Source organism: Antennarius striatus, chromosome 15 (assembly GCF_040054535.1).
Source record: "Antennarius striatus isolate MH-2024 chromosome 15, ASM4005453v1, whole genome shotgun sequence".
Taxonomy (NCBI): domain Eukaryota; kingdom Metazoa; phylum Chordata; class Actinopteri; order Lophiiformes; family Antennariidae; genus Antennarius; species Antennarius striatus.
The window spans coordinates 17,730,403-17,747,969 of NC_090790.1; the positions used below are offsets into that span (position 1 = coordinate 17,730,403).

Consider the following 17,567-nt stretch of genomic DNA (forward strand, 5'->3'; position numbering starts at 1 on the left):
TCACTGATAACAACCGTCTGCTCCTGATTACAATGAACCCAAGGAGAGTTGTGAGAATCAGCTCAAACAACGACCTGTTTAAGACCCAGACAATTAAATACAAGACATTAAAATGCTTCTTTGTTGTGCAAATCCTAATGTTTACATAAAAAATGATAGTTGGTGCAGCTTTCAGTTGCTGAAGTTGGAAATTGAAGATGAAATTCCATCTTTTTTGTCTGTTTACTGAATGCATGGTTGCATGAAGCCTTTTGTGGCTCCAGAGGGAGCTCTGCAAAATGTGATAAATTGCCTCAAGTACTTTTTTTTTATTACTGGCTACCTGACTACCAACAGCTAAAAGTAGCTATTGATAGTCCCAGGATGTCGGAGGGGAGTATGAAGATTTGACAAGTTAGTAATCATTTAGAGGGCTATCGACAGCCCCACACTGTTCCCTTCCTGAGCCGAGGATTATCTGTGGAGTGTTTCAGGGAAGCAGATTTTTAAAAAGCGCAATTTTTCATTCTTGTAAATGAATGAATGAATGTACTCCACCATTAATCTGAATGAATAGATACCACTAACACTTTGATTGGGCTTCTTGTTGAGGAGAATCTGTTAGATTTGGGTGGCGATCCCGATCATCTGGATCCAGATTGTCTATTTTTTAAGGATTCTTAACTATTCTAAGATTTCTCTTCTACCTTAATGGATTATTCAGACAATGCTTGATTGACAGAAATTGCTTGATGCCATCCCCATGAGATTTAATGCATACCAAAATTTGATCAGGATCTTATGATCCAGAATATTTAAATTTATAGGGCCCATAGAGGAATCGATAATGTGAAGCAACAAATAATGAAGTTAGGGACATGCAGCTAAAATCAGATTGTATTTGAAACTGTGTTGATTCAGTTTGGTGTCAAAAATGACGGTCATTCAAACGTTATTGAGTTAGATCCGGATTCCAGGAGCACCGTTTCACAACTAAGGAGTCCTATTATGAAGGTCATGGTTTCCTGATAGGTGCAATGATATAATGAGGAGTCTGATCTTGTTAGCCTCGCACCCTCTGACTGCTGTCCAGCCTAGTTCATCATGTATTCTGAGGACAGGGTAATAAATTAATGTCATGTGACGGAGTGAAAAGGTTGTTGAGCGCACTTGAGATGAGGTTTGACTAATAATCCTAACTTATCTTTAATTAAACCATCATCCTGCAGCGATATCTCTTTGTTCTCACAAACACAATCAGAGATGCTAAATAACCATCTTTAATCTTTGCTCACGGGCGATCTGGATCATTAGCATAGCCTCGGCAGCAGGTAACCTTGGGTTTCGTCTTAGCCTGAGGCTGATTAGCACAAAGGTGCGCCTGCAGGGCCACGGGGCTGTCTGGATGTACCACTTCATCTCTAGACAGCGGATCATAACCTTTTTTTTTTTTTTTAATATTTCAGTGCTGATTGGTAACGGCGTAATCAAGGAAGAAGTTTTGCGCGACACCTGGCTACACAGACTGCTAACAAGGCAAACAGCCTCAGCACACCTCGGTTCCTCCGCCTGACGGTTCTTGTTGTTGACAGCTTCTCCAGTCAGACTATAAACGACACACACGGCAGCTCTGCCTCTGTCTCGATTCAGCGCTTCAGGCTGGTGTTTGTAGGATTAGTGTCAATTAAGAAGGAAACCAATAAATGGTCAGATCGGATCATTTCCCTGTCCGTTAATCCATGCATTTATAATTCTATAACAACAATAACCTAAATATCTTCAGAAATTTCACTTTTGGCTGCAGGAAATAGTGAATGAGCGGATATTACATTATTATTAATCAAATTGAATTTTTTTTTTTAATCTAGCCCCAAGTCATAACAGAAGTCATCTCATGGCACTTTACATGTAGAGCTGGTCTAAACTAGTCTCTTAAGCCTATTTACAGAAACCTAACAGAAGAACTCAGAAGCAAACAGTCGAGAGGGAAAAAACTTCCTTTTAACAGGCAGAAACCTCGAGCAGACCCCTGACTCTTGGGGGATGGTTGTCTGGCTTGACCAGTTGGGGTTACAGGGAGGAAGACAGAGAGAGAGAAAGAAAGATTGGGAAGGAAGGAGATGGGAGGAAATAGGGGTAGAAACATGGATGCATGTACTACGGCTGTTAAACATGATAAAATGCATGATGGAGGAAGGAAGGAGGCAGGACCCCAGCTGACGGATAGACGAAGGGTGATGCTGGAGTAGAAAAACAGGTCCACAGCGGATGGAAATGAAAAAAAAAATTTAGCCGGAGATTTCACAGTAACTTTTTTTGCAGTTGTTATGTGAGAAATCAATTCAATGTTACATTAAACAACAAGAAATATCCCGAAGTCGCACCTTTGCAGCTTTATCGGTACTTAAATTAGTGGATGCGTCGGTAGAAACAATTCTGCGTTCTGTATGGTGTTCAATAAGGGGGTTATCGACTTTGGTTATAAATACCCTCCCATGCATTGAATTCCCGTACTCATGTGGTGGTGTGGGAGGGGGGGGGTTCCCACTATGCACAGTCTGCACATTTGTGATACATCTGTGCCTGCATGTCAAGAGTTTGTCCTTGTTGCACTTGTATTAAAGGCGCTGTGAAATATCCATGCAGCTCCGGTGACAACAGCACCAATATTGTGTTCTTGTGTGTGTGTGTGTGTGTGTGTGTGTTTGTGTGTGTGAGAGGTGTCCAGCCGGGCCAAGTGCGTGACTGATGGTGGTCCCATTGATTGCTCTCAGTCTTCGGGGCTTCCAGCCAAGATTAGGCCCCTGGCCAAGAGCAGCTTGGCCCAGCTAATCTGTCACCAGGTTGGCGAGAGCAGGCTTCATAAGCTCCATCGACCCACAAAGCTTACACGCTGTGTGCGAAAGCCTGTCCTCCCTTGCCACACTGTCCATTAGTCTTGGTGTGTTAATCTTCCTCTATCTGTGTGTGTGTCTGTGAGTCAGCTTGTCAGGGATTGATTCATTATGAGTTGACTTTGTTTATAGGGGAGGGTCACAGTCTTTTAACTACATGCTTATTCGCCTAGTGATTCATTAGCAGCTCCTGTCTCCATTTTCATCCTGTCTCTGAACCTTATGAATGTTAAAACGCAGGAAGAAAAAAAAATTAGAAATGTTGTTTTATCTATTTAACATGACTTTACTTGACCTGTGCTTGCAGCGCTGCATCCGAGGAAGAGCCTGGGATATTTCTGAGCCCAGCGGTCACATACGGCCCCCCAGGCCTCGACCTGTCCTGTCCTATAGCCATGACAATAGCCCATTGTGTGGAGTTTGCCGCCGATAATTGGAGCATTCGGCTAAAGAGACAAACACAGGACAACAAGTGGGAGGTGAGTCATCCCTATTCATCTTCGACGCCCTTGCTTTCACATCAATGCAGATTGTCAACAAGTACAAACACACACCCTTCACTGGGGCAACAACACAAATTGTATGAACTTCACATCACGCAGTGTCGCCTGATTTCAGGGTTGCCAGCTCAGATTTGTTAGTCTGCATGAAATTTAGCCTTTTCAAAGCTCTACATCATGCTGCCAGACATTCAAAAGAAATGTCAGGCCGAATGCAAATGATGGCTATTATTCATTGAAATGTTAATTTTCTTTCCAATTTCATGGTGATGATATTTTAAAGTGTTGCTCTTTCATCAATCTGTGAATTCTGCACTGCAGAACAAGCGCTGTTTGCGTTACAGAGCTCCGCGTGAATTCTATTAGCTTGTTGTTTATGGTGTTGGCTGTAATCACTGGGTTCATTGTGTATCTGCAAGGTACAACATGTCTAGCTACCGGCGTCCATGTTTATCAGAACCTTAGTAAACCAGGTCGTAACATCGTCCCTAATAATAACCGTACGATAACACGGGCGTCGCTGATCAGCACTGGACATTTCAGAGGAAAAGAAATCTAATTAAAATGTAAATTTGCGATATAAATCTGAAATATGTAGGAGATAAAAATGCTGAAATGTACAGTAGGGAGACGAAAACATTTAAGCGATGCTCATTCATCCGCAGGAACCAGTCGTAAAATCCTGGAATAGACAGTTCCGCTTAGAATTATGTCCCTGAATGGGCTTTTTCTCTAAAATATGCCGACACACAGTCAAGACTTTCACTGTAAAAGTTTTGTGTCAGTGGATTTTGACACCTGAAAAAGATTGAAAGATTAAAGAGTTCTTTTTTTATAAATATAATATAGCGACAATGCTGTTATTGCGGCTGTGAGGTTTCCCTCACACCTCGCTTTTTCCGAGCCTTTCACTTCGCCCTGAAGAGCTACTTCAGAGCCTCACAGATACTTGTTCAGATGTCCGCCTCAAGTCCAAACGCCCTCTGTCCATTTTCCTTCGCCTTCTCTGCAGCGCAGCCATATCTAGGACGCTTTTTAATGTTTAACTAACCTCATCCGAAAGCTTTTGGAGACCTCATCCAGGCGCAGCGACCCCTTCAGACGTCGGGTTCGCGTGACCTTGCGGTGCCCGTGTCTCTTTGACAGCCTGGTCTTTTCACTCCGTGTGACATTTACACAGATGTAATTTGCCAGCAGCCGTGTTGCACAAAAGGGAGCTATCAAAAGACCCATCGCTGATGGAAGCTATATGCCATCGGAAAGGTGAGAGTAGGAGAAAGAGTCGGACGAGACAGGCGCGATAGAAAGGCGCGGATGGGTTCAGAGAAAAAATAAATGTTCTCCAGGAAAATGTAGCACCGCGGCCCGTCTCCCGTCTGCGAAATAACGAGCCCTTTATCTAAAAAGGGACGCTCACCTAAAACCAAATCTAAGGAATTAGCGATATAATGGCAGATGGAGGTCTTCATCCCTTTCTCTTCCCGTCTTCCTCGTCACGTCTACCTCTCAGTGCCATTCCCATTAAAATCAGGACTTTTGTGCTGCCAGAGTTTGACTCCGTCATTTCTCCCCCAGCTGCCTGGCAAGGTTGATATACGTCGTGGGAGATTCTTCGTGTCTGCTGACAGAGCTAACAGTGCAGGTTTAGGTGCCTGGGGGGGGGGGGCATTAAATTACCCCGCATCATCTTTATACGTCTCAGCCAGGCCATATGCAGAGGGCACCTGCGGGTCACAGTTGATTTGGACCAGATTGAGCAAAAGATGATGAGAAAATGGCCATCAGATATAACTGCTACCCTCTGATCCATTTTGTCAGTGCTGCTGTACCCCCCCGCCCCCACCCCCAGTCTGTTTCGTGAGATTATAATGATGCCTTTGGACCTGGTTCAGGTTTGTGATCCAATATCTGCGAAGAAGGAGAAGCTTCAAATTCAACAGGATGGTTTGGGTTTTTTTTTCAATTAAACATTCTCTCTCCTAACACTTAAAATGACAGAGTTGCCAAGCAACATAATTCTGTTGTCGTTTTCTTTTCCAGAGCGTAACTATGCTAATAAATAATAGAATAATAAAGCAGAATTGCTTTCATAAGGCAGCCTGAGTGGTGCTCAGCCTTCAGTTTGAAGGCTGTCTCCATTTAGGTCTTGGAGGTAATTGATATGTTAATAATCATCCGGCGGCGTTCCCCTGGATACCAAAAAAAATTTAAAATAAAAAATGGAGGTTTGGTTCACAAAACATTTTCAGGGGGAAGCTCTGGCACGAGCAGATGCTACGCTAAGAACCTGATGATAAACTCAGAATTTTATCTTCACACACCTGAACCAGATTTTCTCTCTCCTCCCTCCAAAAGGAAGTGATGTCGGTGGACGAGGAGAGCACATCCTGCTACTGTCTGATGGAGGCCCAGCGGTGTCACCTGCTGTTGGAGCATCCGGGTCGCTACGTCCTGGTGGGGGAGCCCCTGAACCAGAGAGCCTCCAAGCGGCTGAGGCTGGCTGTGTTCGGTAGTCCGGATCCCAGCAGCTCTCTGGGCTTCACCCTCAGGGTCTACTGTGTGGACGACACGCCCCACGCATTTCAGGTACGAGAAAAAACGGCAGATCAACGTATCGTGTCAACATCAAAACATCTCTACCGGTAGCCTCTCAATCACCACTGACGCGCTAGAAGTGTGTGTCCGTGTCTGGATCTGCAGAGACGACGCTCATTTTCCTATTTTTGCTGCGTTCAGGATATTTCTGGGCATCAGTTGTTGTTCAGGAGAAAAATATTCAAGTGTCTTTCCCGGGTCATCAGTTTCCAGTGCTTTTTGTCTGGTGGCTCACTGACAAACCCTGTCTGGTGTGCTTTCGACAAATTGCATGTATTATTTATACTTTTTCTCTCTTTTCATTGGTTTTAAGTCCTCGCCTCTCCAGACAGAAGAGCGCGGCTGAATTTCCGTCCGCCTGTATGTTTCCACTTTGCTGATTTGTTCCTGAGAGGGGAATAAATATCTTTTTCTTGGCCGCTTGCCGGTCCGACATGAACAATGCTAAAACCGGGAATGTCGTTCAGGAAGGAGGTGCGTTTGGACCTAATCAGTGCAGGGAAGTTTTCATGATGAGGATCTCAGGTGATGATGCATATGATTGTCTAACTTCGTAGCAATCGCGATGATTTGATGATCTCAGAACTAAAAGTTTCGTCTGATTTCATTTTACTTGGAAAAGATCGGTCACATTAGGTCGTGGCTTTCTGACAGCAAACTTTGCTAGGGAACGGCTTCCTCATTTTGGACTCCTGTTAATGAGCGGCGGAACAATGGAGCGTGAGATGGGCAGAGGGCGGGTCGTCCTCAGCAGTACTGCAGGTGTTTTATTGGGCCGTTGTGGTGAAGAGAGAGCAGAGCAGGAAGACTGGAGTCTTCATTCCAACCCTCACCTCTGGTGGCGAATGAAAGAGTGAGGCTACAGATGAATGAGCTCGAGAGCCAGGGCTCTGTCGCCCCGAAAAAGACGCCAGTTGAAGGGGTTCAGGCGTTTGTTCAGGACGTCTCCTGGGCCCTTCCTTTTGTAGGGGGGGCCCAGGAGGAGAAGGAACGAATGAGTTAGATCCAGAATCGTTGGAGGGGTTCCATGTCTCGTCCAGCCAGGGAAGATCTTGGGATTCCTCAGGGAGAGCTGGAAATTGTTGGAGATGGATGGATGGATGGATGGATGGTTGGATGGATGGATGGAACATTTCTGTTTCCTCATGTAAATTGATTTTCAGCAACTCCCATGATGCTTTGCTGCTCACATCCTTTAAGGGATACCCTTAGTGGAAGAAGTTCCACATTATTGTGGGAATTAAAATAAACTTTAAAACGGGAAAATTGATGATGATGATGATGATGATGATGATGATGATGTCATCATCATTCATTCCGAGCTGGAGGTGAACGTCTGTACGTAATTTCATGCCGTTGCGTTCGGCAGATATCCTGACATTTCTGTCACAAATGCCAGTGTCACAGCGGCGCTGCAGGGGATCACCAGTCACCCTTCATGGGGCAGTTTTTCTTTGAGAGGAGGGTGGGACTCCTCGGGAAGAACGGCACAAGGAGCGACCAGCTGCCATTCATAAATCCCTCGACAGATTGGGGGAATTTAAATTGGAGCATGGATGTATGATAAATATATGGTTCGCTGGTGCAGCTGCTGGTTTCGCCTCAGAGACTTCCTGTCGAAGTGCTCCACTTAAGATCCGCTCTGCTCGGAGCGGTCCGCCGCTGGGAGACGCCTCACGACGGGGAAACAAAGAGGGATTTTTAATTACAAAGACAACAGATGCTCAAAGGTTGCCACTCTGCCCTTTCTTTTTAATTTAATTTGCTCTCTGCTAATGAAACGTTTTGTCACCATTGCATTCCACATGACGAGTATTAGAACGCGCTAAAAAAAAAAAAAAAGAGCCACGTTTCTCCGGCATTGGCGTGTCATTGTGTTCTTTTGGTGGCGCTTTTGTCTGTGAGGAAACAAAAAAAAAACCCCAAACGTTTGAAATCTCTGCTGCTGCAAAAAAAAAAAAAAAGTTTTCTGCAAAAGTAATTTATTTCTTAATTAAACAAACACAGCTTTTGTGAAGCAGACAGTCGTCCCAAATAGCCACTAACCCCGCTTCACTGTTGGTTCCACTCAAGAGGCAGAATTACATGTGAGCAGAGGGGAAATTAGATGTAGGTGCCAAGAGCCAACACACTCCACCTCTCCATCAGTCAGACATGGTTATTTGTTAATTTGTTTTTTTTTGTTGTTTTTTTTGCTTTTGTGTGTGCTTCATACAACAGATTAATTTCCCCTGCGAGCCTGTTGAAGGAATTGATCAGGCTGGAAACAGCCTGTTCACTTTGCTCTCTGTGCTGTGTGGCTGGAGGGGATAAGCTGCACGCGTTGAGGACACCCCCTCCTCACCGCCTCCACCTTCAAGTCACATAAACTGTAAACACAAATGTTCACACATCGACAAAGAGATGTTGATCCGAGCGGAGCCAACATTTAGAATATCGACAGGAGACGGTTTTGATTTTTTTCTCTCTCGCCGTGTTTCGTCCTTGTGTACACCCGCTGTGATTGGCTAAAAACTCTTTATCTGATTTCCCCATCTGGACTCAGGTGTGTTTGTGTTGTTAGCCGCAGCAGCTCAAGCTCTTTGATTTTTAAGGAGTCAGGATGCACAATGCAGCACTCAGCATTATTTTTTTTTCCTTCATGAAACATGACCAAAAAAAAAAACTTTTGTAGAAGCCTCTGGTGTGTGTTTGTGCACGTTTTCTTTGGAGGGTTTTCTCCTGTTCCAAGTGGAAAGATGTACAGCCCCTGATTTTGAAAAGTTAGGGCTCAATCTGCTGCATAAAGTGACTACAATAGTGCCATTTTTTTTTAGATATGAGTCGTCGCTGTGTTCGTATTTTTGTTCGACATACAAGCAAAAATCCAACATGCGAGTCATGCTTCAAGATACCACCTCTAGTTGGCGGATGGATACAACATTAGTGAGACCGGATCTTGTTTTTTAACCACGTGTTGGCGGATGGATACAATCAGCTGAGGCCGGATCTCGTTCTCATTGGTGAAGTAAAGACGTAACTCGTGTGTTCTCGTGACTTTTGTGTTTCTTTTCATACTTTATTATTGTTCATGTAACTTATATGTAATTAATTATACAAAAGAAAAGTCTGCATCTGTATTTGTTGATAAAAATATGTTGTTGTTTTGTTTTGTTTTATAATTTAGGAGGTTTGGAGCTTTTTTTACCAGGCTGGAATGGATTATTGATTTTAGTGATTTTAAATGTGGAAAATGTGTTTGACTTATGAGCTCAGTCAAGGAACGGATTAAACTCATTCACTGCTATACATTCCTGCTTGTTTTTCATATGATAAACTGTCCAAATATCCATCTCATTTATTTCAAACTAAGCTAAACTAAAACTTTTTCATTTTGCCATTGGACTTTGATCCTGTATTAAAACGGTTACTGTCATTCCATTTGATCGATTCACTCGCTTATCAGTTTCTCCTCTCCCCCTCTCTACTCCTCACCCACCTCAAACCCGACCCCCAACCCTAACCAGGAGGTGGCTGTGGGCGAGCGCAGCAGGGGCGGGCGTCTGCTGGAGGAGCCAAAGGTGATGCTGTTCCGCGGGAACTCTTTCAGCCTCCAGGTGTCCATCCAAGACGTCCCACAGTTACTCTGGAGCATCAAGCCTTTCACCACCTGCCAGGTAGGTGGCGTCTGGCTGTGAGCGTCCATCAGCGAAAACACAATGATGGGGTGTCTGATGTAAAGCGGCTTCTGCTGGAACGCAGCGCTTTCATCTTCTTAGCTTCATCAGGACTCCCTCCTCTTCCTCTTTTTTTTTTTTTATTCACTTGACCACATCAGATCCAAAGGACGGCATCAAGGGCACAGCAGGAGATCACTAAGGCTAGCTATCTCACCCACACACACACACACACCCTTATGATATTAATTATGACTGCCGGGCAGGTACACACACACACACACACGTCATTGTTATCTTCCTAGGGGTCCGGAGGCTGCATGTTCTGTCCTGCCCTGTGATGTTTATCCCACCAGTGACATCCTATTAGCAGAATTAGCCCACAATAGCTCCTATAGGAGGAAGATGAAGGAGGAAGAGCCGCCGTACAGAGGTCCTACAGAGAAGATGAGTTTCAGCCTTTCATTCAGACGGTACTCCTGAGCAGAGAAGGCTTTCACAAGCAGCCGTCCTCATGTCTGATGGATCTGAAAAGTGGATGAATCATCTATAAAGCACTGTTTTTGACCCGTTTTCACTGCGCCGCCGTCTGGGTCACTTCACAGTTAGCAGCAGCAGTCAAAATTGGACGTTTATATTTCCATTCATGCCAAAATCCTCTGTTGCTTTTGTCGTTTTTCAGCTGCCACTTTTTTTTGGGGGGGGGGGAGTGCTAAATTAAGGCGTCTAATTTCATAATCGCATTACCATTCCCGACCTGACGGGTCTTTACAAGCATATTGAAGGCATATTAGTAGCAGACTTTGGAAGGGAATATGGCTCGCAAAGTGTGATTTTAATGCTGCAGGCTGTAGGTTTACTGAAATAATCTTCAGAGCACGATTTTATAGAATTAAATGGACTATATCTGCTAATAATGTGCCCTTTTGTGAGCCCCGGTGTAGGGTAGAGTAACTTAATTACTTCTCCCAGGCAACAACGAGTAAATTAATGTATAATTTATTACCTTTTTTGCATATTCCTCCAGCTTTTTCATCTTTTAACTATTATACTAATTGCATGCGGTTGCCGTTCATTCTGACGGGTAAATGAATTGATTAGATCACACAAACAAAGCAGGATTCAAACAACAAATTTGGTCGAGATGTAATAAGTTTGTCCTCTCCTCTTCCTAATCCCATCGTTGTTCCTCCTCCGTCTCTCCCCCGGCGCTACAGGAGTTCTCCTTTTCTCAGGTGTGGGCCAGCAACCAGTGTCCCCTGCAGTGTGCCTTCTTTTTGGAGCGATATAGCCACTCGTCCTCTCAACTCTCCTGCAAGATCAGCGTCCGGCAGGTGAAAGGAGAGGAGCAGATCCTGCAGGTCTACACGTCTGTAGTGGAGGTGAGCGACGCTCATAGGAATGGACGGCGCGTTCTCGGCGCGTGGGCGGCCGTGCAGCTTGTTAATAGGTTCTTTTATTACACCGAATAAGTCTTGATTTGATTTAAGAGCTTGCTTAATGAGCCTTCCTGGGAGCTTTTCATGTATAGATTACAAATTGTCTTGATAAGTCCACGTCCTTGTTTTCATCTTGAAACTTTCAGCTGCAGAATCAAGATCGCCCTCACACCTCTTCCTCTCTCTCTCTATCTTTTTCTCTCTTCTCTCTGCTAGAATGAAAAGGGAGCGCTACCTTTTTTCACTCAGTCAGATTGTACCATCACATCTCAGACGGGGTCAAGGGCCTTTAAAATCCCCCTGTCCATCCGTCAGCGGATCAGCGCCACCTTTGATAGCGCAAATGCCAAGGGGAAGGACTGGCAGCTCTTGGCTCAAAAGCTCAACATTGACAGGTATGCGGGAGGGTCGCGGCACTCGAGGCTATATTTCATCCCTTATTCAATGTGTTACGTGTAGCACAAAAGTTCAGATGCGCAAATCGGCTGGTGCGACTTGTTTACTTGGTAATTACGAGAATGCTTCATGTTCTGGTTTCCACTATGCAAACATCGCCCTGCTTTGAATGCTATTTTTAATCTGGAATTTAGGCATCGTGTCAGCCCTAATCTTCCATCACCAACCAGCCCTCAGTAAAACGCCACACTGCTGATTTCATTATAGATCGAGAAACACATGTACAGAGAGAGAGGGAGAGAGAGATGTAACGGCCGACGCTAGCAGTCAGATTTACTGGAGAGACGATGCCTTGTTTTGCAGAAATCTAAAGGAAGGTCTCGGCCAGCCTCTGGCAAGAAATATGTGCATTTTAGCACTTTTTCATTAGCAATCTCTCTGCATAAGTTCCTTCTCTAAACTCTCCAGAGGTTGTGTCAGGTCAGTCTACGTGTACAGTAGGATGTGTAGGATTTTAGTTATTTGGTATAGGGTGATCTCCACTTGTGCTGCAGGATTACTTTATTTTCGAGGCTATACAAAATACATACGATTGCAGTAGAATACTAACAAATGCATCTGCATATACATCCACCACACACCCTTGTCTCTTCCTTATCTTCTGCTTCAGGTTATTTACTGAGTTTCTAATGGGTTATCTTTTCCTTATTGGACTCTTTTTACGTATCCTGGATGCAGGATGTGGGACAGGTCAGCGGTAATAACCTGTTTAATTATAATTCTCCCCAACAGACCCGACGCGTTTCTATTAATAAAGCTGATCTGGATACTACAAGTGTGGCTGGAGTCTTCACCTCTTGAGACCTTTTTCCCCTCTCCATTCGCCATGAAGTTGTTCCAGAAACCCGTCTCTGCTTCTAACTTTACTCTTCTTGAAAGAGCATTCGATAAAGGATGCGCTTCCTCTACCGCATCTCGCCAATATCTCCTTTTAACTAACTTGAATACGTTTTCAGACATAGTGTATTCTACTTACTGTCACAGCGTAATAAGGTGGCATCATTATCCTCTGTCAAATCCCAGAAAGCTCTCCAGAAGAGGTGGAGATAGCGTTTGTCAGAGTAAACCTGGGTGAAGTAAGTGTTGTGGAACAGTATTGGATAACAATCCCCCAGATATCCTCAATCAAACATAATCACCTCCACCGAGGAGGTTCAAGTGATCGGTTCAGTTTGTTTGTCTGTTAGGGGGATTACCCAGGAAGGACCGGAGGGATTTTCATGAAACATGACAGAGGGTTGGGCATGTGGCAGGGATGAATCCGTTAAATGTCGGAGTAGATCTGGGCCAGAGGCAGGAATCTAAGGCTCTTTTATCCCATTTTTCTTAGTTATGTTTGAACTATGTGACAGATTTCCATGGATTTGGAAAGAAAAGTGGGAATGTTGTGGAAATGCGGATAAAGTGGTCGACCTTTGAGTTGTTTCTTAACTTTTTTTTACCACTGCAGGAAACCTGAGGGCAGCCATTTAACTCAGAAAGGTAAAGACGGATTTGCATGAAACTTTTAGCAGAGGTGGGCATCGGGGACGAGAACAGATGATTCCATTTCAGGAAGAATCTGCCCAGCGGAACAAGTGAGGAACAGCTGTTTTCCTAAGACAAAAGTTATGGATGGAGCCAAGTTTTTATGGATGTTTTCATGATGAGAGAATTTATAGGTGATGTATGTAAGTAGAGTTGTACCATTTGGGGAGAAAGGAAACGCTCAACACATGCAAAGATTCAAATGTCCTCGCACTGTTGAAACTTTTTAACCTCCAGAAATACCTGAATCCACAACCCTTAAGATGAGTCTCATTAGACGCATGACTGTGAAAATGCTGCGATGACAGCTTCTACCATCATTTATTGATACGGGAGAGCTTGCATGCCGCTAAGGAACCCCTGTGTTAATAACTAACGACGGACCTGCTGGGTCCTGTTGGTCAAGAATGAACGATAACGCCATTAGCAGACATCTGTCTGAGTGCTCGCATCAGGCGGCGTAGAGGAAGATGCTACAGTCGCGTAATCAAGTCCTCATAACCACCACGACTCTGGGATTAGAGCAGTCGGCCCCGTGGAGCTCTTGGGGAAGGAAAGAGCGCTGGAAGTATTCTCTTTCTTGCCAGTTGGAGGAACATGAAGAGAACAGGAAACTGTGACAGGAACTGTGACAGAAACTATGTGATTAAGGAATTTCACTCTGAGGCTGTAAACAAACATCTGTGACTGAGGAATGGGAAAAGGATTCTGGGTAGAGGGGGTGAAGGGAGGGGGAAGTGGTTCAGCCAAGTGGAATATACCAAGAAGCATGTAATGGGAATGTCTCTACCTGGTTAAGCTGATTTCTGTAATTATTTCTCTAAACGGGCAGGAACAGGCCAGAGAGGGAAAGTGTGTGAGGGAGGAGGAGAAATGTAATCCACTGTGGTGAAACAGTGTCCTCTGATGGACAGACGGTGTAACAACACGACAGGAAGGAAACCACTAGCAGAAGTGGAATTTTCCCACAGCTAATTCTGTTTTTCTTAATTAGAATTAGAATTTTAAGCAGTCTGTTCATTTCAAAAAGGTATAAGAGGCAACAGTAAGAACTCTCCAACTCCGGAAGCTCAGTTAAGGATAACGCCTTCTGCTGTTATTCTGGTGGTGAAGAAAAAAATAACCCAGATGTTGAAGGGCAGAAAAACAATCCATTTTAGCGCATGACAGCAAATGACAATGGCAGTCCAGCTGGCTCAGATGCACATCCCTGTTGAGGATCCTCAACATGTTCTCTTATGCACCGGTAGAGACCATAAACATCGGTACTTAAGGGATGATGTAGAGATAATCAGAGCATTTCTATGACCGGTCTTAAATAAGCCTGGCCTCTGTGTATCGCTCCACCTAGAGCGCAGATGGGTGAAAGAAATAAATGATGAGAAAAGAGGTGGGAGATGCATCTGGAGTCACAACGGGAAACATCTGTTGAAAAATGTTGAGTTGCAGAAAGGGAAATGTAGGGTTCCGGAAAATTGTTCTCTTGTTTCTTCTTACATATCTGTTGTTGTGAGTCCTTCTGGCATCCAGAGATGAAATCACCGCAAGGCAATGGTCTCCCTGCTGAACCAATATGATTTTGCTTTAGAATAAAATATTCTCTCTCTCTCTCTTTTGGCCTGTAGGAATCTCTGCTACTTTGCATGTCAGGAGAGCCCGTCATCAGTGATTCTGAGTCTGTGGGAAGTCCAGCACCAGGACTCAGGGGACCTAGACTCTCTGGCCAGTGCCCTTGAGGAAATCAGTAAAGTCCAGTCCCCCAGGACCGCCAGTCTTGAATGCAACAGAGAAGACCAGGATTCGGAATTTACAAAACTTGGGTAGGTCGATAAGTATAGCTGATCAAATACTGATGAACCGTTCCTGCATGAACCCTGGGGATCGGGCGTACTGACTAACCTATGGCGAAGAGGTACAATGCAAAGAGGACAGTGGACTTTTGGGACAGGAAATCCTCCTCTAAACCAAATAGTACACAACGAGATACCGACTGAAATCAAGGAGCAAGAATTAGAATAAAAGGAGTGAGGAACAAATTTGGAGAGTTAGTTGTTCATAAGATGCAGCGACAAAGCATTTTTGGAAGCCCCCTGTAACCATCTTTGATTGAGAAAAGTCAAAGTCTGGCACCTCCGGATCCGATTACCTGCATTCAAGGATTAAAAAGAGAAAACTCGGGGTAGGATGGTGCGTGCGTGCGTGTGTGTGTGTGTGTGTGTGTGTGTGTGTGTGTGTGTGTGTGTGTGTGTGTGTGTGTGTGTGTGTGTGAGGCAAACTGCCAATCACGCTGGTGGAGTGACCTTCCTAAAGGTGTCGGCGCTTGAGCCGTCAAAATGTTTGGTGTAACGTCATTATGTTGTCATTCATTTTCAAGATCTCCCAACGCTGCTTTTTATTTTCTGCACTGTGTTTTTAATGTAGCTGCCGGAGACGAGATGAGAAAACCAAATGTAAGAAATATTTGTTTTCTATTTTATCAGAGACTACAATGATTTAATGAGCATTTAAAAAGATTTGACGATGTCCGTATGTTTAAAAAAAATATATAAAAGGTAAGTTATGTCTAAGAGATGTCTTTATAAAGGTTTTTAACAGCGTTATAATGGCATGGAACACATGCATAATAAGCATTTTTAGAGATACCCATACGTCGAACATATTCAAGCCCATGACCAGAACACATCACGGAAGCAAAAGACTGCAGAAGACACTTAGCAACAATATCAGGTGCACCATATTGAAGTTAGGCTACAATCACATCACAAAGGTCAATCGATTCAGTTTCTTGGGTTTTCTTTTGTTGTCTTTTTTTTCCTTAACATGGCAAAAATTGGATCAGTTCAAATCCGATTTGAGTCGCTTTCATCCAAGATCCTAAATCATGAGAATCCGTGGCCATACAAAATGAATTGTGTTTGAATTCATGTTTTTTTTATGTATAGAACGCGCTGAGTGCCATCAGCCAGCGGCTGCAGTGTAGTAAAACCAACAACAACATCCAGATGTTAACAGTCTGCTGTTGAACAGCTGGCGGAGCGTTCGCATTCCTCCAGAGTGAAACTTGACAAACAAAATCCCTACCTGTGCATCCATTTAGGCTTGAATACCAGGAGTTGTTTCAACCCTGTGACATTTGTTTGTTACTGGTGACTCCAATTCTACAATGTGTTGGTGTTTCAGAGTTATTCCATACGGTATACTGCTAATTCTTCTTCGCTGCTTCAAAGGCGCATATTTCTAGACATTCTGGGTCCTTTTTTTTCTTGCTTTTTGACTTTTGATGTGTGGCTTGGTTGGAGCTGCCTGTTTTGGATCATCTAGTCCATGGGATATCTGGACCTGACTATTTGGAGACACCTCTGTCTTTTTTTCCTCCCAGGCAGAGCTCAACATCCACATGAACAAAGATATCTCGATCGGGAAGGTCCCTTACACGGTCGCTCCACCTGCCAATAAACTTAATAAAGTGGTTTTGTGGTGAACTCTGTGTTGACTCTCTCTTTTCATCAGTTTAATGAATTCTGTTGTTGAAAGGCCTGGCAGCCCACATACGCTACAGTGGAGATATCAGCTACAGTAAATGCTCAAAAGTCTTATTCAGTCGAAAGATGAAACGGAGAGACCCATACAAAGACCAATGTTCAGAAAGATATGAAAGAACGATGGAGGGAACTCGAGGTCAAAGCTAATTTACCGTGTTGATGCAACAAAAGCCTTGAAGCGAGAAAAAAAGGTTTCGTACCAACCTGCCTGACAGTCCATTTTTCTAACTTAAAATCTAATTAGAGTCCCAGTGATTATTGCTTCCCTTTTCTTTGGTCCATTTACATGATGAATTTTCTTCTTTTTGCTAAAAAAAAAAGAAAGAAAAGTATTTAATTTGCATATTGAAAACTCCTGTGTACATGTATTAACATGAATGGAAACAGTCTCCATCATTGATACCGGGGCCAGTACTACTGGATAACCCCACATTTTCTGTTCCTACATGGATAATCGTTTGTTTTACACAAGAACCATTGTCCTGTAAGGGCAGTTTCCTGAATAGAATTGTCTTTATCATCTCTTTTGCGAGTTGTGTGTCTTAAAGTTGCCAAGGCCAGGTAGGAACACTGCTGCCGGTTCATCAATTCATCGAGACGCATTTCTGAATCTGGGCTGAAAAGTTCTTTTCTTGCTGAAAGCAAACCAAAAGCACTTTTATATCGATTGAAAATGAAGCTACAGTCAACAAGTGGTTTAGTTTAGCTCACTACCTAATGCTCATTAGCTAGTGAGTTTAATCTGATAAGAAACATAGCAATCTACTGTTGTATGTGGGATTATGTGCATGGCTTTTTCTAGGTCAGGTGCACTGACTTTCCTGTTTCCAGTCTTTATTCTAAGCTAAGCTTTAAAAACGAACCCAAACAAAATGTCAAATTCCTTGAATTAAGAAGACAAATGCCGATTCAAGTGTGCTAACGTTGGCTCTTCCTTGATTGGTTTATGTTCTGACATCATCGACCACAGAGATGTTTG

The 17,567-nt window shown here is 43.8% G+C and overlaps 1 protein-coding gene across 1 annotated transcript in view; it reads left to right on the forward strand.

Moving 5' to 3' along the window:
• LOC137608557 (netrin receptor UNC5D-like) overlaps nt 1-16,517 on the forward strand; it is a 116,910-nt gene extending 100,393 nt beyond the window's left edge. Inside the window, exons 13-18 of the mRNA XM_068335031.1 lie at nt 3,181-3,352; nt 5,729-5,959; nt 9,475-9,624; nt 10,842-11,006; nt 11,280-11,458; nt 14,672-16,517. Of these exons, the coding sequence (XP_068191132.1) occupies nt 3,181-3,352; nt 5,729-5,959; nt 9,475-9,624; nt 10,842-11,006; nt 11,280-11,458; nt 14,672-14,870 (1,096 nt within the window). The 3' untranslated portion in view covers nt 14,871-16,517. The remainder of the gene's footprint in view (nt 1-3,180; nt 3,353-5,728; nt 5,960-9,474; nt 9,625-10,841; nt 11,007-11,279; nt 11,459-14,671) is intronic.
• Nucleotides 16,518-17,567: the final 1,050 nt, after the last annotated feature.